Here is a 23130-nt window from a genome sequence, read left to right on the forward strand (position 1 = left end):
ACTTCTCGCGAGATTCGTTTGTTGTCATGGTAACGTGTGTGACGTACTTAAACAAGATGGCGGAAACATAGCAGGTGCGTGTTTGTAAACAAGTTAAAAACAGTACATTGCATGACAGTTTGACTGTCACACCTCGTTTACAAAAGGTTTAATGAATATTAAAATCTAAGACATGAATAACGACGTGAATCTTGGACTGTCAAATCTTCGTCGATAAATTAGATAACAGATCGAACTAGTTCTATGGTCTAGACAGTCGTAAATAATGTGTTGCTGGTTTCTAACAAGCCAAGAATTCGGAAATGGTAATGACGTTATATCTATTATGGACACAATTCAATTGACGCATAATATAGTGTATGTATTGTGAAAGTTATATCTACTCCAAATCAATATAATCTTTAGACGTGAAAATATCATTTGTAAACAATAAATTTTACTTTCAAAATCCTTCTTAGATTAATTACATTCTTTTAATTTCTGTTCCAGACTATTATTATTTTTAAGAGCTGTAACAACTTTACGCAAAGATGATGCGCCGTGAAACTACTAATCTGTGGCGACAGAAGGCATCCAAGCCTCTGCTGTCACAAGGCCGAGTGAAGACCGGGAAGTACTACCTGCGTACACAACCAGGTCCTTCACCACTGGATACAGAGGATGGACCAATCTTCATGATGAAGAGAAAACGAAAAACATCCCTCATCTGGTTTGATGTGTTCATTGTCATTCTGGAGATGTTACAGATCTTGGCTCTGATCCAGGCGATGTCACTTCGGTGGGTGTGGCCCAAGACATGGATTAACTACGCCTATTTTCTATTTATCTTCAACCTTGACATCTGGGAGCTGGTTAAGGTTTCAAGTGGAGCATTCTATGGAGTGCAGGACTATTTCACACCAAGTTCCTTCCTACCATTCAGCTATAACTACATTGTTTTGGGATGGGTCCTTCTCTTGTTGTGTTTGATTGGAGGATTTGTAGGAACTTATGCCATCCTTCGATACAGGAAGCGACCATACCTGTTGGTCCATGTTGCCAGGATGGAGAGAGCTGGAATCATCATCGCACAGGTCATAGCCATTCCAATTGGAATAGCCATTGCCAAGCTATTTCAGTGCACAAGCATATTTTCCAGGGTTGACCCTTTGAATGACCTTACCTGCTTCACTGATTTACACTGGGCATATGTAACACTGGCGATATTTGTCATCATTGGGTTCTACTTCCTAGTTCCTGCTTGGATGATCTATAGAACCCGGCAGGAAATCCTGGCAGCGACACCTCAACACCATGAGTCCTACCTCCAGCTCAAAGAAATGGAGTACATGTCTGGCCTTGATGTCCTCTGGATTGTAAAGGGGTTTCACATATTTTCATCCTTTAGACTGAGATCAGCTTACTTCAGACCTTTCCTACACTTCTTTAAGTTTGCCTTGCTGTGCATATATGCGGCTGCAGTCCAGGACATATTTGCTCAGGCTTTAGCCACAACTGGAACCCTGTTAATTCTGTTGCTCGCTGTCGCCATCATCAGGCCGTTCCGAATTACCAGCTTCAATGTGTTCCTGATATTTGGTTACCTGTGCCTGTTGGGAGATTGCATCATGGGAAGCTGCGTGGCTAGTGTGCCCCCGTCTGAAGTCCTGTCTCCCTGGCTGGTGCAGCCGTACTCCACATGGATCCTGGTGGGGGTCAATGGCGCCTTGTTCCTGGGTATGCTTGTGTTCCTGGTGCACCTGCTGGTGTATAACTTCTACTGGCACCGGCAGAAGGGACACTCACCACTCTGGCCAGACATGGCCAACCATGGAGCGGAGAGAGTCAGCATGGAGACCAAGAAGTACATGGTGTCTGTGCTCAAGGCTAGAGCTATACTTGGTGAGTTAATACATAGAATGTTTACAGAAGATAAGTTCTTGGCGAGTTAATATTTAGACTGAACAATGTTTACAGTAGCTATGTTCCAATGTATGATTATTGCCCATTATGACTGGTTCCCTTTTCTGCTGCAATGATCAGTTTGGAGAAAATGCTATTTTCTATCAAACTTTTATTCAAGATGTTGGACCCTTCCTTTGATCTGTATATGATTACACAGAAAAATATTCATTATGAATACACAGACAATCAAGTATTTTAATTATTGAAAATGATTCTAAGATCATGGCAAAAGAAATACAGAAATCTATTATTATTATTATGACTGGTTGGAACAAACCTATTATGAACAATGACTGATGATAAAATCCCACTTGATGCCCAAAAATGGTTTACAAAACTGATATTGTTTAGATCATCCAGTATTTACTATTGTCCACCCATGACTTACTTCTTTGTGTGCATCTGTTACGTGATGAAACAATGCATGGTCATTACTATGTTTGTTTTGTTTCAAATACCACAAATTTCACAAATGAAATTCTCAGAGCAAAACACCCTTGGGGTATTGTCAACATACAAACTGGTTTGAGGTAGCAGCAGAAAGATAATTTCTCTCTATCATTATTTGAATACTATCTCTGCCATTGCAAAATATTTCTGACGGACTTTGTTTGATTGCGTTGCTGTAGAGAAGTGCCGCAGCACCACCCCCATGTTTGCCCCGGTTCATGAGCTGTCCCAGCATATCCAGGTGATCAATGCCTACTTCCGGGAGGCGGAGAAACTGGGAGACGGTCTCCATGACACTCTGTGGGATCTCCTGGATGAGATGATTCAGCTACACGAGAAGCTTGAGCCGAAGTCACTTTTCGGAGGTGAGGTTTATGCAGATATATGCTGTTAATAATAATAATACAGTAATAACAATAATAAGTTGTCTGACTCCCAATGATCTCGGTGCCTTAGGTTTGGTACCTCCCAGTCTGTTGACTGACTGTGGGAGAGTACCTGGGTTTGCTACCAGGAATACAGCCCTTCTGACAATCTGGGTAATGCAGAAGGCTGCAGTGTTGGGGAGTATTTACATTCTCTGAAAAGTTCTGGGTGGGTTTGACTAGGCAGCGCTACCTGGGAGAAGTCCCATTCGCTGTCTAGGCTGCGTGTAGAGGGGGCAAGGGCCCTGAGCTGATGATGAGCCTAATCAGCCTGACTGTGCCAGGATCAACCAAACCCTCTTTGGTGCATTTTTTATTTTAATCTGTACATAATCATAATAAGGCTATTTCAATAGTGCAACATTTTACCTCACTTAGGGACATGCTCAATGTGCAAACACAGCATATGTACATATATATATACAACAGAGAGGGGGCAGTAAGATAAGAAAAATATATACATTCAGTTGCAGTGTTCAAAAAGGTACATTTTGAGTCCAGACTGAAACACAGTGATCACAATGAGGCAAAGAATGTTGAATAATGATGCGTCAGAAAGCTCTGTCATAGCTTCCAGGGTCACCTCTTCTAAGCTTTGTGTGTTGAATTCATGGGTGATCTCTTGTGTGTGCTGTCCATCAGTTGCTTGTCGTAAGAGGCGACTAGCAGGATCAAGTGGTCAGGCTCGCTGACTTGGTTGATGCATGAAATTGTATCACAATTGCGTGGATCGATGCTCACAATATCAATCACTGGATTGTCCAGTCCAGACTCAATTATTTACAGGAATATTGCTGAGTGCGGTATAAAACAACAGACAAACAAACAAATTTATTGATATAGTGACATTTCCTCTCCCAGAAAATACTTTTCTGAGAGAAGAAATCACACATATCTTGTGCCAATAAGATCTCTGTGTCATTGATGTTAATAGAACTGTGGTTTTTATACTTGTAGAAATAAATAACAGTTTATCCCACAACAGTCTCTATTTGTATATAGATAGCGTGAAGGACTCAATCCGTGAGACAGCAGAGGAGTTGATGAAGCTGATGCCGATGTTCACACGTCGACTTGCTCAGAGAGACTACGACTTGATCCTCGTCTCTCCGCTCAAACGTAGGATGTTGCTGAAGATGACCGTCATGGGTAGGTTCATCAGGCGGTGCTTCATTCTTGAAGCATTCATGGTCGGGTAGCCTAGTGGTTAAAGTCGGGTTCGATTCCCGACATGGGTACAATGTGTGAAGTATATGTCTGGTGTCCCCTGCCGTGATGTTGCTGGAATATTGCTAAAAGTGGCGTAAAACCATACTCACTCACTCACTCACTGAATCCAAGGGGAAAAGAAATTAATTCAAAACATTAACATCGTCGCATGCCTCTGTTCAATACACTATCAATGCTTTATGCCCAATGGATGTGTTCATTAATTGTTTGTTTTTCATCATAAACAGGCTTTTTACTAAATGGACGATCAAGTGGTGTTGCTAAGAAACAGATAACTGGACCAGAGATGACGAGAATCTGGCCTGAGTCAGAGACCAACCCTCGAGTTGAAGGTCAGTTTTGGTGAAGCAATGGAACACTGTTACTTACAACATGCTACAATGTATGTACAGGTGGAACACTGTTACTTACAACATGCTACAATGTACATACAGGTGGAACACTGTTACTTACAACATGCTACAATGTATGTACAGGTGGAACACTGTTACTAACAACATGCTACAATGTACATACAGGTGGAACACTGTTACTTACAACATGCTACAATGTACATACAGGTGGAACACTGTTACTTACAACATGCTACAATGTATGTAAAGGTGGAACACTGTTACTTACAACATGCTACAATGTACATACAGGTGGAACACTGTTACTTACAACATGCTACAATGTACATACAGGTGGAACACTGTTACTTACAACATGCTACAATGTATGTACAGGTGGAACACTGTTACTTACAACATGCTACAATGTACATACAGGTGGAACACTGTTACTTACAACATGCTACAATGTATGTACAGGTGGAACACTGTTACTTACAACATGCTACAATGTATGTACAGGTGGAACACTGTTACTTACAACATGCTACAATGTATGTACAGGTGGAACACTGTTACTTACAACATGCTACAATGTATGTACAGGTGGAACACTGTTACTTACAACATGCTACAATGTATGTACAGGTGGAACACTGTTACTTACAACATGCTACAATGTATGTACAGGTGGAACACTGTTACTAACAACATGCTACAATGTACATACAGGTGGAACACTGTTACTTACAACATGCTACAATGTATGTACAGGTGGAACACTGTTACTTACAACATGCTACAATGTATGTACAGGTGGAACACTGTTACTTACAACATGCTACAATGTATGTACAGGTGGAACACTGTTACTAACAACATGCTACAATGTACATACAGGTGGAACACTGTTACTTACAACATGCTACAATGTATGTACAGGTGGAACACTGTTACTTACAACATGCTACAATGTACATACAGGTGGAACACTGTTACTTACAACATGCTACAATGTATGTACAGGTGGAACACTGTTACTAACAACATGCTACAATGTACATACAGGTGGAACACTGTTACTTACAACATGCTACAATGTACATACAGGTGGAACACTGTTACTTACAACATGCTACAATGTATGTAAAGGTGGAACACTGTTACTTACAACATGCTACAATGTACATACCGGTGGAACACTGTTACTTACAACATGCTACAATGTACATACAGGTGGAACACTGTTACTTACAACATGCTACAATGTATGTACAGGTGGAACACTGTTACTTACAACATGCTACAATGTACATACAGGTGGAACACTGTTACTTACAACATGCTACAATGTATGTACAGGTGGAACACTGTTACTTACAACATGCTACAATGTATGTACAGGTGGAACACTGTTACTTACAACATGCTACAATGTATGTACAGGTGGAACACTGTTACTTACAACATGCTACAATGTATGTACAGGTGGAACACTGTTACTAACAACATGCTACAATGTACATACAGGTGGAACACTGTTACTTACAACATGCTACAATGTATGTACAGGTGGAACACTGTTACTTACAACATGCTACAATGTATGTACAGGTGGAACACTGTTACTTACAACATGCTACAATGTATGTACAGGTGGAACACTGTTACTTACAACATGCTACAATGTATGTACAGGTGGAACACTGTTACTTACAACATGCTACAATGTATGTACAGGTGGAACACTGTTACTTACAACATGCTACAATGTATGTACAGGTGGAACACTGTTACTTACAACATGCTACAATGTATGTACAGGTGGAACACTGTTACTAACAACATGCTACAATGTACATACAGGTGGAACACTGTTACTTACAACATGCTACAATGTATGTACAGGTGGAACACTGTTACTTACAACATGCTACAATGTATGTACAGTTGGAACACTGTTACTTACAACATGCTACAATGTATGTACAGGTGGAACACTGTTACTAACAACATGCTACAATGTACATACAGGTGGAACACTGTTACTTACAACATGCTACAATGTATGTACAGGTGGAACACTGTTACATACAACATGCTACAATGTACATACAGGTGGAACACTGTTACTTACAACATGCTACAATGTACATACAGGTGGAACACTGTTACATACAACATGCTACAATGTATGTACAGGTGGAACACTGTTACTTACAACATGCTACAATGTATGTACAGGTGGAACACTGTTACATACAACATGCTACAATGTACATACAGGTGGAACACTGTTACTTACAACATGCTACAATGTACATACAGGTGGAACACTGTTACATACAACATGCTACAATGTATGTACAGGTGGAACACTGTTACTTACAACATGCTCTAATGTACATACAGGTGGAACACTGTTACTAACAACATGCTACAATGTACATACAGGTGGAACACTGTTACTTACAACATGCTACAATGTACATACAGGTGGAACACTGTTACTTACAACATGCTACAATGTATGTACAGGTGGAACACTGTTACTTACAACATGCTACAATGTATGTACAGGTGGAACACTGTTACTAACAACATGCTACAATGTACATACAGGTGGAACACTGTTACTTACAACATGCTACAATGTACATACAGGTGGAACACTGTTACTTACAACATGCTACAATGTACATACAGGTGGAACACTGTTACTTACAACATAATTCAATGTACATACAGGTGGAACACTGTTACTTACAACATGCTACAATGTATGTACAGGTGGAACACTGTTACTTACAACATGCTACAATGTACATACAGGTGGAACACTGTTACTTACAACATGCTACAATGTACATACCGGTGGAACACTGTTACTTACAACATGCTACAATGTATGTACAGGTGGAACACTGTTACTTACAACATGCTACAATGTATGTACAGGTGGAACACTGTTACTTACAACATGCTACAATGTACATACAGGTGGAACACTGTTACTTACAACATGCTACAATGTACATACCGGTGGAACACTGTTACTTACAACATGCTACAATGTATGTACAGGTGGAACACTGTTACTTACAACATGCTACAATGTACATACAAGTGGAACACTGTTACATACAACATGCTACAATGTATGTACAGGTGGAACACTGTTACTTACAACATGCTACAATGTACATACAGGTGGAACACTGTTACATACAACATGCTACAATGTATGTCCGGTGGAACACTGTTACTTACAACATGCTACAATGTATGTACAGGTGGAACACTGTTACTTACAACATGCTTCAATGTACATACAGGTGGAACACTGTTACTTACAACATGCTTCAATGTACATACAGGTGGAACACTGTTACTTACAACATGCTACAATGTATGTACAGGTGGAACACTGTTACTTACAACATGCTACAATGTATGTACAGGTGGAACACTGTTACTTACAACATGCTACAATGTATGTACAGGTGGAACACTGTTACTTACAACATGCTTCAATGTACATACAGGTGGAACACTGTTACTTACAACATGCTTCAATGTACATACAGGTGGAACACTGTTACTAACAACATGCTTCAATGTACATACAGGTGGAACACTGTTACTTACAACATGCTTCAATGTACATACAGGTGGAACAATGCTACAATGTATATATTTGTGTCCCCAGACAAGATGGAGTATTACGAGGACCTGATGCCCTCCCCACCCCAGGGCCCAGAGCAGGAGCAGATGTACCTGTCTGAGTCTCTCTGCTTCCCACTTCAACTGGTCGATATTGATGAGGTACTATTGATAACAGTTCTCAAGAGTTCATGTTTCCTGGTGTAAAAAGTTCCCCAGCAACCTATGCTTGTCATTAGACAATACGTGCAGTATCTGGTGGTCAGGCTCTGACCTGGCTGATTGTGGGACCAAGTACCCTGATGGCACACAACGCTGCTCATATTATCAACCATTGGTTTGTCTGGTCCAGACCTGATTATTTACAAGCTGTTGTGCTATTGCTGGAAAATTGCCGATTGTGGCAACAAGCTATAATATGTTATCTGGCTTATCATATGTCACTGTGTCCTGTTTGACTGGCAGGTGCTCATGCTGTCGACCATTGGTTGTCTGGTCCAGACATGGTGTATAACACAGTGTCATGATATAACTGTTATATTGCTGACTGAAGCCATACACAATAGAAACATTAGGTCTTGGTGTATAACACAGTGTCATGATATAACTGTTATACTGCTGACTGAAGCCATACACAATAGAAACATTAGGTCTTGGTGTATAACACAGTGTCATGATATAACTGTTATACTGCTGACTGAAGCCATACACAATAGAAACATTAGGTCTTGGTATGCCTGTCAGTATTGTCCCTGTGTACAACAACTGTAGTCTTTGAGAACATCTTCCATTGGCACCTTTGACCTCATTGCTCCCAAGATGCCTAGATGTTACATCTGTCAGTTCCTCTGAATCAGATGCACCTTGACTGTGACTTCAATATGTTTTTTTGTGTGTTTATGGACATATAAATGTGAAACCGGTGTGTCTGCTTGGCATAAATCCACAACATCTGTGTTTTAGGATGAGAAGAGTGTGTCCTCCATTTTGAAGGGAGCTCCTGAGATTCAGCTCTTGTCCCCACCGCCCTCCAGGTTCGGCTCAGTGCATGTCTCGCTGTATCATCTGTTTCTGCCGGGAGTCCATTATTGACCACATAAAAAGTTCAATTTGTTACTTATCCTGCATTTCTCCTTAATGCATTCACTGCTTACCTTGAGACAAAAAAAACTGGGACAGCTACCGGCGATGGTCCTGGGTGAAGATAAATATACTGTTCCTGAGTCCCACTGTTATACCACACTTTCGCCGTCCCTGTGACCTCACGTGACCTAGGTCACCTCTTCACATCACTGCCTGTTGTGCTTCAGCTAGGGCGTGTACCAGCGGAGCTCTCGTTTTGGATTTATTTAGACCTTCAGGTTTTGTCTACTATTCTAAAATTCATCTGTGATGGGTGATGTATTCCTTTCATATTACTTTCAACATGTTGTGAAGTTGTATATGATTTATTTAGGCGTAAAAAGACTTTGTCTTTTTTTCCCTCCATATGCTATCTGTTCCCCGCCATTTTGAATTGTGTTACAATTGTTTGCCTTCCAGGGTAGTCAATGTGATTACAATTCTCAGCTATGTATGTATAACATATTTTATGTGTGTTTCAATACTACTAGCTTTGGCGGTTCTTCACCCGGGTCCGTTTTGAGCATGGGACGCACGGAGCGGTGCATCTCGGGTTGTGCTGGGATTTCATTGCTAAGAATCAATTACCAGGCCAACCCGATCGTTCCTTCACCATTCCACCAATATCAACCATTGTGGGTAGTGAAGATGAGGGTGAACTTCTATTATGTCCTGTACGGGCACTGTGAATTTTCATCCGCCGTTCCAAGACTAGGCATGGTTCGAGGAACCAGTTATTTATACCCGTATCTACTACGTCCACGACTGAAGTCAGTCGCAACACCATATCTCTTTGGTTACGCACAGTCATCCTTCAGGCCTATTCGATTGCCGATTTGGATCCGCCAAGAGTGAATAATCCTCATGAGATCAGGGCACTAGCCTCTACCATGGCCTTACACAGCAATTGTACTATTAAGACATTCATGGAAGGATGTTTTTGGAGGTCCGAAACAGTTTTCGCTAGTCATTATCGTCGTGGTGTGACTCGAGGACGTCGAAGGTGTATTGAGTTTTGGGCTGTTGGTTGTAGCTCAGCAAGTTACCAACCCTCGATGCAAATAATGAACTCACAGAGCCGTTCTCTTTCCGGTGCAGTCGATCAAATTTCGCCAATGGAAGAATATTAGACAAGCAATTGTCCACAGGGCTCCATTTTTCTAGTAAGTAAAGATTTGGCTGATGAGCTATTTGTCTTTATTACTATAGCTGTATAGGGAACTACTCTTTAATTCCGATGTTCAATGTTTTTTTCACATTGATAGAACCCTACTGTAACAGCATTTTTCTGAACTTTTCCGCTTCACGGTTTATCGACCAATCAGTGTCGTACTTTCAGGGTGTGAATTATTGAGGTTTCTGTATTCTGAAGGTTTACCCACCTCCAAACCGTCCGATACAGATGCATTAAGGAGTAATGCAGGATAAGTAAACAATTTAGTAAAATCTAAATATTTTTTACATTTGTATACTTATCCTGCATTACTACGTTTAAGCCCCACCCGTCCCCACTTTGGCTTCAGAAACCTCAAAAGTATGTTTTTTAAGCTCTGGCGACAGGCAGTGATGTGAGGAGGTGGGACGTGGATGGAGTGGTATAAAAGTGGGACTCAGGAACAGTATATTTATCTTCACCCAGGACCATCGCCAGTACGCTGTCCCAGTTTTTTTGTCTCAAGGTAAGCAGTGAATGCATTAAGGAGTAATGCAGGATAAGTATACAAATGGAAAAAAAATTACATTTTACTAAATAATTGCATGACTGCATGCTGTAAAAATATGTGACATATGTAAAACACTGACATAGTTTATCTCTGTTCATTATCTACAAGCTATTACATTAAATATTGATTTGAAATGTACATGGAGGCTTGTATTCATTTTCAACAATGTGATTTACTGAATTATTGAATTGAGTAATTATGATCAATATTTGTTTGAATTAACACGTCAGGCCAAGTTTGAGTCTGTCCCGCCACAGCCGAGTGACTTTGAGAGGAGAGGACAATCCAGGCTTTGAAGGTGACTCTGGAGGTCAGACTGACACGGTCGTGGATCTGGAGGACTACAATCCAGGGGAGACAACCACGGAGGACTTGATTCAGCTGCACACCAGTAAACAAGGTTTGGCTGACATCCCCAACATCTGTTCAATTAAAATGATGATGTAGGTCTTTGTTGTATTGCTGCTGAGAAGTAGGCCAACATTCCTACAAATATCACGTTTTTAAAGAATTTCTTCAAAGAACCAGATAGAGATTTTTGGGTGTTTTTTAGACCATTGAATCATGAAATATTTTGATCTTGAACTTAATTCAAGGTAAATGAGCCCCAAGCACAAAATATCTATGTGAATTATAAATACACCTTAATAGATACATATAAAAAAGCATGATTCTGATACATTTTCCTTTTACCATAAACCAAACTAACTTGATGATGGAGGTATATATATTTCTACCTTCCAATTCAAGTGTTTACTAATTATTCTAATTTGGTAATGTTTTTCATGTTGTGTGATATAATTACATTAAGTAATACGTTACCACTGTTATACCGAGGCTGTTGTCTCCCACAACTGCTGCTATAGCGAAATCTACCACAGAGATCTCAATTACCTCATGCAGCACGTGCGTAGCCACCTAGCTGCCATGTGACACCCTTCACTCTTGTCTCCTTCGTCTGCTTAGCAAGACGTGTTTTCTCCTGCTGAAGCGCTCCTTGAAGATTTGTTGATATGTATTATAGTTCATTCTCTAATAAACTGTGCTTTTATGGGGCGTTGCGGTAGCTACGCTTGGTTATAATTTTCCCGCCAAACGGAAAATTTTTCCGCCCTTTTTTCTATATACTTGCGGGGTTCGCGTATGCACGTTGTGTTTTACGTTTCCCCTGTTCTTGTATGTTTTGGGGGTTAACATCACTTATTTCTTTAATAAAAGTTATATGTGTATGTTATATGTTCACATTGCTCGTTTATTTTCTTGTGAAAATGTTCGTTTGTGAATCATTGTGGTGCGTGCGTTGTAACCATGTTTTGTTCTTTGTTTATAGCAAACAATCAATGTCTGACATGGATATGTCCCCAGTATCCACCCCCTCTACCCCTGCTCCTCGGAGTTGTGGGGTGTGCAGAAAGTTTTTGTCGTCCCGGGATCCCCACGATCGTTGCCCGCGGTGCAGGGTTCCTTGCGGGGACACCCGGTGCATCCTGTGCGAAGGTCTGGGGCCTGCGGAGTTTGAGCGGTACCGGCTGTACGTACAGTCCGTCTCCACCCCTGTGGTGGCCGGTTCGTCCGGTCGGGGTCCCCGTGCGGGTACCACCTCCTCGGCTGCGGCGGATCCCCTTGCGGCCCTCGGGCTGTCTGGGGATTCCGTCGCCGCATTGTTGTCGAAACTTGTGGTCTCCAAGCTGGAGGCCTTATCGCAAGATAGGCCGCTGGCTGTTCCGTCCCCGGCCTCTTCGGTGGCCGCGGGGTCGGACGCGGGGTCCACCGGTAAAGCGGCGGATCTCTTGGCGGCCCGTGTGCTGTCCGGGGATTCCGTCGCTGCATTACTTGCATAACTTGTGGACTCCAAGCTGGCGGCCTTATCTCAGGATAGGCCGCTGGCTGTTCCGTCCCCGGCCACTTCGGTGGCCGCGGGGTCGGACGCGGGGTCCACCGGTACGGCGGCGGCTCCCGTGGTCACCGGTCCTTCCCCCGAACCGTTGCTCCCGCTATCGGTTTAGGACCGCGTGGCCATGGTTTATGACCTCTTTGAGGACATGCCCCGGCCGGTACCGCGGGGAATCCACGACTGTGGGTTCCTCCGAGGTATACGATGAGTCTTCCGACACGGCTTTCCCCGCATCAACCTTGCTGCGCGGTTTCAAGCCTTCCTTGGAGAACGCCTTCGCGGCGGCCTCCGGTCGGGGTCTCCCGTTGCCTCCGACGTCGTGGAGAAAGGGTTTCTTCCCGGTACATGACCTTGCCTTTCCCGAGGCTGGTCCTACCGCGGAGGCCCATGTTGAGCGGTTGGGTGTCCGTGCCCCACCGGCTGCTACGGTAACGCAAGCTACCTTGCACCAGCTGGACGCCCTCGCTCGGCACTCCATGTCTCACGGAGACACTTACTTGGCTGAAGCGGCCCGTCTGGTCGAAGGTTCTCCCACGGACCGTGACCAGCGCATTTACAACTGCCTGCTCAGTTTAAATGCTTCCCTGGAGTACGTTGCCGAGGACTCTCGGCACACACTTGCTCTTGTTGGGTCCCTGCATAGGCGCCTGGGTGCCGCTCCTAACCGGAGCGCGCCCCAGGCTGCTGCGGCCGGTAGGTCTAAGGGGTCGGGTTCTTCTTCCTCTGGGAAGTAGCCCCGCCCTGAGGGCTCCGGTATGGGCAATCAGCTGCCCTTTCGCGGGAAGACGGGGAACTGGGGGAAGCCCAAGTCGTCGACGGACGGCAAGGGCCCCTCCAGGTGACTCTCATTGGAGGGGTTCGTATGCCGACAGCGCCAACTTCGGTTGGCCCTTAGGCGAACCCGAGTCACTTGGCCCTGGACAGTTGTGCCTGCCGCAACCTGTCAGGGCCCCCTCTCCTTCCCCAGTGGGAGCCAGACTCCAGACTTACTGGGAGAATTGGGAACAAGTGTTCGACGACCCGTGGGTGGTCAACACGATTCGGTACGGCTATCGGCTTGATCTCAAAGCGAATCCGCCGCTCACCGTTGCCCCGTTGGCAGGTTTCGATTCGGAAACCGATCTTCCCATCCTCGCCGATGCCATCGGCAGGTTGGTGGAGAAGGGGCAGTACGGGAGTTAGCTCTACCAGAAATAACACCGGGGTTTTACTCCAGGATATTTCTCGTTCCCAAGTAGGACAGTGCCGAACTCAGAATGATTCACACGTCCGCTCCCTGGCTGTTCACCCGGTTAACCACCCCCATAGTGGGGTTCCTCCACAGGAGGGGTGTCCGGTACCTCGCGTACCTGGACGACTCGCTAGTAGCAAATCGAATGACGGACACCCTGTCACGCCATCTCGATTTCGCACGTCGGCTCTTGGAGCAATTTGGGTGGATTATCAATCTCCCCAAGAGCGAGTTAACCCCTTCTCAGAACTTGCTGTTCATCGGAGGTCGGTTCAACACGGTGTCCCATCGCCTCTTTGTCCCCCCAGACCGGTGGCACAAAATTCAGGCGATGATTGCCAAAGTCTTAGCGGTGTAACAGACTGTTCACTTTTGGGAACAGCTGTTAGGGCTACTTGTATCAGCCCAGGACTGCACCGCACGGGGTCGTCTCCAACTCCGCCCGCTGCAACGGTTTTTAATCCAGTTGTTAGCAACGGAGGTGAACAGTGCGACCGTCGCCCTCCCGGATCGGCTCCGACCGCATCTGGAGTGGTGGACGGTCCCTTACTTTGTCTTATCAGGAGTCTCTATGCGGCCCTACCGGGCCACGTTGACCCTGTATACAGACGCCTCTCTAGTGGGCTGGGGCGCCCATCTAAAGGGGGAGGTGAGCTCGGGGCTGTGGTGCGTAGACGAACTAGGTCTTCACATCACTTGGCTCGAGTTCAAGGCAGTGATCAACGCAGTCAATCACTGGAAGCATCGTCTCGTCGACGCCCGGCTCATGCTGGCAACCGACAACACGACGGTAGTGTCCTATGTGAACAAACTGGGGGGAACCCACAGTCACTCGCTACTCGATCTCACGTTCGAGTTTTACGCTCTGGTGGACAGTGTCCCGTGCCAGATACGCGCCCGTCACATCCCAGGTGTGCGGAACGTACTGGCCGATGCTCTATCGAGGCCTCAGGATCCAAGCCCCACAGAGTGGATGCTGAACCCAGTAGTGTTTCAGTGGCTGTGCGAACGTTTGGGTCGTCCGATGGTCAACCTGTTCGCAACGCGGTTCAACAATCAACTCCCGTTGTTTGTATCACCAGTCCCGGACCCGAGGGCCATCGATCACGATGCTCTCGCGTTAGACTGGACGGGCTTGGTCGCTTATGCTTACCCGCCGACAGCGTTGATACCACACATTCTAAGCCGGCTCCGAGGAGTTCGCTGTCGAATGTTACTGATCGCGCCCATGTGGCCGAACAGATCGTGGTACCCCGACTTGCTGACCCAGGTCACGCAGTCGCCACTTCCACTGCCTGTGAGACCGGATCTCTTGATCCACCCTCACACCCGTCAGCTTCATCCAAACGCAGGGCAGTTCAATCTGCACGCGTGGATGTTGTCACCGAGCGTCTGAGGAGTAAAGGTTTTTCTCGCCGGGCGTCTCGGGCATACGTTAGTATGCATCGTGATTCTACCCAGAAGGTGTATAATGCACGTTGGGTTATTTTCACGAAGTGGTGTTGTAAACATCACATTCATTCGCCAGATAAGGTATCTGTGCAGGATATTGCTCGTTTCATGTCTCACTTGCGAGAGACCCGGAAACTCTCCGGGGGTTCCATTGCCAACTATGTCTCGTCCGTTGCTACGGTACGGGACGTTGCTATGGGTACCAGTCTCTCCAAAGAGCCGGTGATACGGGGTATTATCAAGGGTTTCAAACAGCACGATCTTAAGAAGGGCCGCCTTCGGGCACCGGCCTGGGATCTTTCCCTAGTGTTGCAATCACTTACGGAAGCTCTGTATGAACCCTTGCATAGTGCTTCATTCCGGCATGTGACTTGGAAAACAGCATTTCTCCTCTCCTTTGCCACGGCGGCACGTGTATCCGAAATTCATGCACTCGATGTCGCCACGGTACGATTCGATAGGGGTGACGAAGGAGCGGTCCGCCTGGGCCTGCTCATGGGCTTCGTCGCCAAGAATCAGAGAGTCGGGCAAACGGAGAGAGAATTCACTGTAAGATCACTCAAAGAAATCTTACATCCTGCTGATACTGAGGACAGAGCGCTGTGTCCGGTTAGGGCCCTTAAGTATTATCTTAAGGCTTCAAATGAACGTAGACAAGGGCGTGACCGTCTGTTCATATCGTGTAACCCTAATCGCACGGTTGACATAACTCGCAACTCGATTGCGTTGTGGCTTCGTTCTGTCATCAATCTGGCGTACCGGTCTCGGGGGTTACCGGTAGCGGGGTCAAACCCGCACGAGATCAGGGCGCTAGTGGCAACATTTGCCCTACACTCGAATATCTCTGTTCGCAGAATATTACGAGGTTGTTACTGGCGTTCTGACTCGGTTTTTGCCAATCATTACCTCAAACAGGTCGCTGATGCCGTCGTGGAGCGTGTGCACCGTCTTGGCCCGCGGATCGCGGCGCAAGCGGGCACCTAAGGGGTGTGCCCAGCGCAATTCCGAACTCCTCAGGCGTCTGACCTTGCACGGTGGTCAATCTGGGTCGACTCCAATGTTCCCACTGCCGTGGGTACAGGAGTTGGGGTCCCGCAAACCAGCGCACTCACACCACAGGTGAGGGCGGCTTTTTGTGTGCTTTGTCCTTATTTGTATTTTGACAATTATGTCTTTAATTGTCTGTCGTGTATCCCAACCTTGTGATGCATGCTTACAAATACTGGAATTAGGTCACGCGCCTAATGCATACTTTAAGTAGGCTTGCTCTGGGATATACGGTCTGAATGAAATTAATTTCCCTCTTTTCGACTGTTTAACCTGATCTAAGATTAAGCTCACGCGGATACAGTGTTCTCATCCGCTGCGGCGATGAAATACCTATCCAGTGGGGCCGTTTGGAGTCACCAATCGTTTTGGCAATGACGATTGAGCCTTACGGTATGCGCTTGACAGTGCTTTGGTATTCCTATAGGGTAACGCCTAGCTAGGTGCATGCGCATCGAGTGCTTCCGCCTTGGTGTTTACTTCCGCTGGTCAGAAGGAACGCTAGCAGTCAGGATTCGGGTTGTAGGTGCTCCCCACCACCTACTGTGGTAGTCAGCCTCGGTATAACAGTGGTAACGTATAACTTAATGTAATTTGTAGAATTTTCCTATTCGGAATATTCTATAAGTAATACGTTACCACTGGGCTGCTGCCCGCCCGTCCGTCCCCCGAGCACTTGCTCTCGCAGGAGACAAGAGTGAAGGGTGTCACATGGCAGCTAGGTGGCTACGCACGTGCTGCATGAGGTAATTGAGATCTCTGTGGTAGATTTCGCTATAGCAGCAGTTGTGGGAGACAACAGCCTCGGTATAACAGTGGTAACGTATTACTTATAGAATATTCCGAATAGGAAAATTCTACAAATATGTCTCATTGGTTAAAACAGATCCTGGTGAACACAGCCGAGATTCAAGCCCATCTAAGGCCAGTGGCACAACTATATCTGATGACCTGGACAAAGCCACACGGGACAAGGACATGTCTGAACAGAAGGGGCACCTGAAGAGAACAGTTAGCACAACGCATATTACTGGTGAGTGCCTCACAGTGTCTAGTTGGGGTAGGGGGAGGGGAACGGCATGACACACATTACTGGTGAGTGACTCACAGTGTCTAGTTGGGGGTGGGAATGGCATGTCACATTACTGGTGGTAGGGTGGGGTGGAGGGGAACGGCATGACACACATTACTGGTGAGTGACTCACAGTGTCTAGTTGGGGGTGGGAATGGCATGTCACATTACTGGTGGTAGGGTGGGGTGGAGGGGAACGGCATAACCCACATTACTGGTGAGTGCCTCACAGTGTCTAGTTGGGGGTGGGAATGGCATGTCACATTACTGGTGGTGGGGTGGGGTGGAATGGAACGGCATGACACACATTACTGGTGAGTGCCTCATAGTGTCTAGTTGGGGTGGGAATGGCATGTCACATTACTGGTGGTCGGGTGGGGTGGAGGGGAACGGCATGAAACACATTACTGGTGAGTGCCTCATAGTGTCTAGTTGGGGGTGGGAATGGCATGTCACATTACTGGTGGTGGGGTGGGGTGGAGGGGAACGGCATGACACACATTACTGGTGAGTGACTCACAGTGTCTAGTTGGGGGTGGGAGGGATGGGGGAAAAGCTTGACACACATTACTGGTGAGTGACTCACAGTGTCTAGTTAGGATGGGGGAACAGCATGACACACCTTATTGGTGAGTGCCTCACAGTGTCTAGTTAGGATGGGGGAACAGCATGACACACATTACTGGTGAGTGCCTCACAGTGTCTAGTTAGGATGGGGGAACAGCATGCCACACATTACTGGTGAGTGCCTCACAGTGTCTAGTTGGGGGTGGGAGGGATGGGGGAAAAGCATGACACACATAACTGGTGAGTGCCTCACAGTGTCTAGTTGGGGGTGGGAGGGATGGGGGAAAAGCATGACACACATTACTGGTGAGTGCCTCACAGTGTCTAGTTGGGGGTGGGAGGGATGGAGGAAAAGCATGACACACATTACTGGTGAGTGCCTCACAGTGTCTAGTTGGGGGTGGGAGGGATGGGGGAAAAGCATGACACACATTACTGGTGAGTGCCTCACAGTGTCTAGTTGGGGGTGGGAGGGATGGGGGAAAAGCATGACACACATTACTGGTGAGTGCCTCACAGTGTCTAGTTGGGGGTGGGAGGGATGGGGGAAAAGCATGACACACATTACTGGTGAGTGCCTCACAGTGTCTAGTTGGGGGTGGGAGGGATGGGGGAAAAGCATGACACACATTACTGGTGAGTGCCTCACAGTGTCTAGTTGGGGGTGGGAGGGATGGGGGAAAAGCATGACACACATAACTGGTGAGTGCCTCACAGTGTCTAGTTGGGGGTGGGAGGGATGGGGGAAAAGCATGACACACATTACTGGTGAGTGCCTCACAGTGTCTAGTTGGGGGTGGGAGGGATGGGGGAAAAGCATGACACACATTACTGGTGAGTGCCTCACAGTGTCTAGTTGGGGGTGGGAGGGATGGGGGAAAAGCATGACACACATTACTGGTGAGTGCCTCACAGTGTCTAGTTGGGGGTGGGAGGGATGGGGGAAAAGCATGACACACATAACTGGTGAGTGCCTCACAGTGTCTAGTTGGGGGTGGGAGGGATGGGGGAACAGCATGACACACATTACTGGTGTGTTCCTTCCTGTGTCTAGTCAGACAGATTGCATGTGATTAACATAGACGATGAGAGTGTTTATAACCTTTTTCTTCAACCATCTTCAAGGTTTCTACATCTGTGTTTCTTTCTGTAGACTCAGCAGGACCTGAATCTGAGGACAACACATACACAACCAGTCAGTCCCAGTTACAGCCTGTCTCCACCAGTTTACCAGTGGTCACAACCAGTCCGGACCAGAAGCTGCCAGTAAAGGAGAAAAAACTGAAGAAGAAGAAGAAGTTGTCGAGGAAGAAGTGGAGCACGGAAGACCCAGGCGACAGTACCGACTACTAGACACCTCGTCTCTTGGTGTTATTATTGTTGACAATCCGTCCATCTAACGAGCATCCAATAAGATCCAGTTTATTTAGAAGTGCAAATGTCAACATTAAACAAATGGAACATTAGCTTCTACTTCATGTCTCAAACAGCGGAAGCTTGTTGCTTATGAAATCAAAATCAAAATCAAAACTTTATTGGTAACTTTTACATTACAGATCAAAATATAAATGGTTTACCTTCCTCCCAGGAGTGGAAACACTTCGACGTCTGGCTCATTAGCAATGATTAGTAGCCGTGTTAGATGCACACACAAGTAGGAAACAGTCCAGCTATACACATACTAGAGGCAGTGGGTTTTTTATGTAGACGGATGCAGCTGTGATGCTATTGTTTCCATGCAGTATTTTCATCTTTCATTTGGTTACAAGGGATTGTCTTTGTACATTTTGTCATATTAGCTTATTTAAGATCGGTTGTGTATGTATATCTTAACACTGACAATGACATCCTTCAACTTAATCGTGTATGCATGTTCTGAACTTAATGTAGAATATAAAGAAACAAACATTTATATATTCTGGCATTGTACTTGAAATAGTTTTCATGATGTTTTATGAAAGTTGATCAAGTTAAATGTTGTATCTGATCACCCAGTGTGTGAAATTATCAGGTAAAACTGTGGACGTTTGATTCAGTCGGTGTGACAAAAACTCTGATAGCTATAGCAATAGAGCAGGCCTAATCGTGATAATGGGGTTCACTCATGATAGGGTAGGTAGGAGGTCTTTTGTTTCTTCCTCTTGTGCCATTCTTCTTTAAATGTCTCCGACTCTCTACTCACGGATGTTGATTGTTTTACCGTGTCAGCTGGATTGAGGCGAGGGTCGTTTCAACTTTATTTGCAGAAAATATTCAACTTTATTCAAGGAAAACAGATACAAATCATGTTTATGTATGGAAATAGTTATTGGAACAGTTATTTAGGACGAAATGCGAAGCTTTATTGTCGAATGCTGGGCTGGCTATCGAACGCCGGTTGACATCGCCAGTGGAAGCTGAACTAAAGTGAAACAACTGGGAAAAAAATGTGAGATCTTCGACTCCGTGTATAAGACGACCCCCCTTCTTAACCTCCTCATTCTAGGTACGAAAAACTCGCCTTATGCACAGCGATATACGGCACCTTAATGTTCTGCTGTTTTTGGTGCCATTGTGCCATGTGTTCTCTGTGGTTTTGTCATTTAGTGCCACTGGACAGTTACGGTCTGCACCTTCAAGTTAGGTTGGTCGGGTAGTCATGACAACTGGAACACATCATTTCTGGAGGGCTGATATTTCATTTGTTAATTTTAAGTCATAACTGCAGCTTGGTTGTGGTTTGTGAGACCTGCAAGGATGGATGCCAGACAAAGCAGAACATGTTTGCAGGATTTTCTTGGCAATATTATAATGTTAAGATTAATTCAGAACCAGAGATGTTTGCCTACGGTGGTGACTCGGTAATGCGTTGTTGATTGAAGGTTCTAATGTTTACTTTGATGGTGTAGTATTCCTAATTAAACACATTAATCAAAAATAGATTAATATTCCTTTATGTCATGTTACATTATGTAGCGTACATAGCGGTTAAAACAAGCGGTTATATCAGACAAAGACATCGACAAAGTCACATGACCTTGGGCCTGGATATTCTGAGGGAATGTTTCCCTGTCCGGATAAACATCTCCAGTTTCACACACAGTTCCAGGTGAATGAAGACAGGTTAGTCAGACAGAGGTTCCCATCTTTGGTATACCAGGGACATCTAAAGTTGACGTGCAGTAGAACAAGGAATGGTTGTGGTTTCAGTCGAAGCAGGATCTTCACTTTGTTTCACACTTGTTTTAAATGTATGTTTAGTGTTTTGTTTTTTGTTACTTTGGGAAAACTGGTTTTCTTCCACAGGCTTAAGTCATTCACCCTTTTTATCATTAATATTTTTTATGCTTTGAATATATGCAATTTATACGACTTTTACAAGACAGCATTTCATACTTATGTGATAATTGGCATTTATGCAATTGATGTAATTTGTACCAAGGTTTTGTATTTGTCCAAAGTTTTCCACTGGAAAGTTTCATAACCCCAAGAGTCGTCGTGCACAAGACTGTTGTCAGTGTGGGCGCCGGCCTCAGACAGGGCTCCAGACATTGGTCTGTTTCTTTGCTGCCCCAAGTGTGTCACAAGTCATAGAAACTTACAACAGGGAACAACATGTGTAATTAACTTTAAGCTAGACGTAGCAATTTTGTTTTGCATTATGCAGTAGAGTTGCTATGGGTGACACCTGCATTGAGGGAGTAAATAATAATGTAAATAATCAGTAGTAATGTAAGTTAAGTTCACAAATATAAACATTATCTGGGGATTTTACTAGATCTGTAAAGAAATACTGAAAAGGCTATACTGAATAATTCAATATATATAATACAGTTTTTTTTACACTATTGGCTTTTTCTAAATTTTCATTGTGCAATCAGCTCAAAAGTAATTGGGTAATGGTGGTATATTTTGTGTGTTTTACACAAATGTACAGCCTACCTGGAGCTCTGGCAGAGTCTGGCTTCATACTTGCTACAGGAGCAGTCACAGGCACATGGTACATGTTACATCTAGTATTCCAAGATCAGTTGATCAGCTGGATCATTCACAAAATTATCAGCATGTGAAATAAAATTTATACATCTTTTACACTCATGTAACTGTGTTTTGTTTTATTTTATTTGGGATTGTTACGAAAGGTTTAAACAACTTAAGTCACATCTGCGTCTTGTTGGAGGGCCATGTTGGGATTCCAGGGCGGAATACGTCCTCAGTACATCATTCTTGTTAGGAGGGCCGTGTTGGGATTCCAGGGCGGAATACATCCTCAGTACATCATTCTTGTTAGGAGGGCCGTGTTGGGATTCCAGGGCGGAATACGTCCTCAGTACATCATTCTTGTAAGGAGGGATATGTTGGGATTCCAGGGCGGAATACATCCTCAGTACATCATTCTTGTTAGGAGGGCCGAGTTGGGATTCCAGGGCGGAATACGTCCTCAGTACATCATTCTTGTTAGGAGGGCCGAGTTGGGATTCCAGGGCATAATACGTCCTGAGTACTTCTTGTTGTTGTGGAAGCTTACTAAAATGAGGATCTGCGTGAGTCTTGACTGATTTTGAGGGAGATTAATCATGTTATCAAACACTGGTTTGCCTGGACCGGACTTGATTCACAGGCCCAGTGATATAGCTGGACTGTTGTTGACTACCGTAAACAAGAGACCCACATATTGGAGGAAAGTCCACAGTGCACAATGACATTGACATATACCAGCACAGTGATTGGCATTAGCCGGTACTTGACCACTACACTACCCCATTGTCCCTAATGCCACCAGTAGATTTTCCAGAGTGCATAATGTGATGTCTCGGCTTCAACTACAAAATTCTAATACCATGTTTTTTCAGGTGAACAATTGTCTTGCCTTTCCATGTGTTTGTGACAGCTCACCTTTTCACGACACCTGGTGTCATCACTATTTGATAATGATTCATAAACACATGCTTATAACAGTCGGAATTGTTCAATGGACTCTCCTTTTATTTAATGATG

At 44.9% G+C, this 23130-nt stretch overlaps 1 protein-coding gene across 1 annotated transcript; it reads left to right on the forward strand.

Moving 5' to 3' along the window:
• Window positions 1-6: 6 nt before the first annotated feature.
• LOC124119638 lies at window positions 7-22230 on the forward strand. Its single transcript, XM_046482230.2, has 10 exons — window positions 7-74; window positions 490-1881; window positions 2574-2759; window positions 3822-3968; window positions 4277-4381; window positions 8091-8206; window positions 9008-9078; window positions 11121-11290; window positions 17401-17547; window positions 19307-22230. The coding sequence occupies exons 2-10, from the start codon at window positions 531-533 to the stop codon at window positions 19504-19506; spliced, it is 2493 nt and encodes an 830-aa protein (XP_046338186.2). The 5' UTR covers window positions 7-74; window positions 490-530; the 3' UTR covers window positions 19507-22230.
• The last annotated feature ends 900 nt before the right edge of the window (window positions 22231-23130 follow it).

Source organism: Haliotis rufescens, unplaced genomic scaffold (genome assembly GCF_023055435.1).
Source record: "Haliotis rufescens isolate VD_foot unplaced genomic scaffold, xgHalRufe1.0.p SCAF_2, whole genome shotgun sequence".
Classification (NCBI taxonomy): Eukaryota; Metazoa; Mollusca; class Gastropoda; order Lepetellida; family Haliotidae; genus Haliotis; species Haliotis rufescens.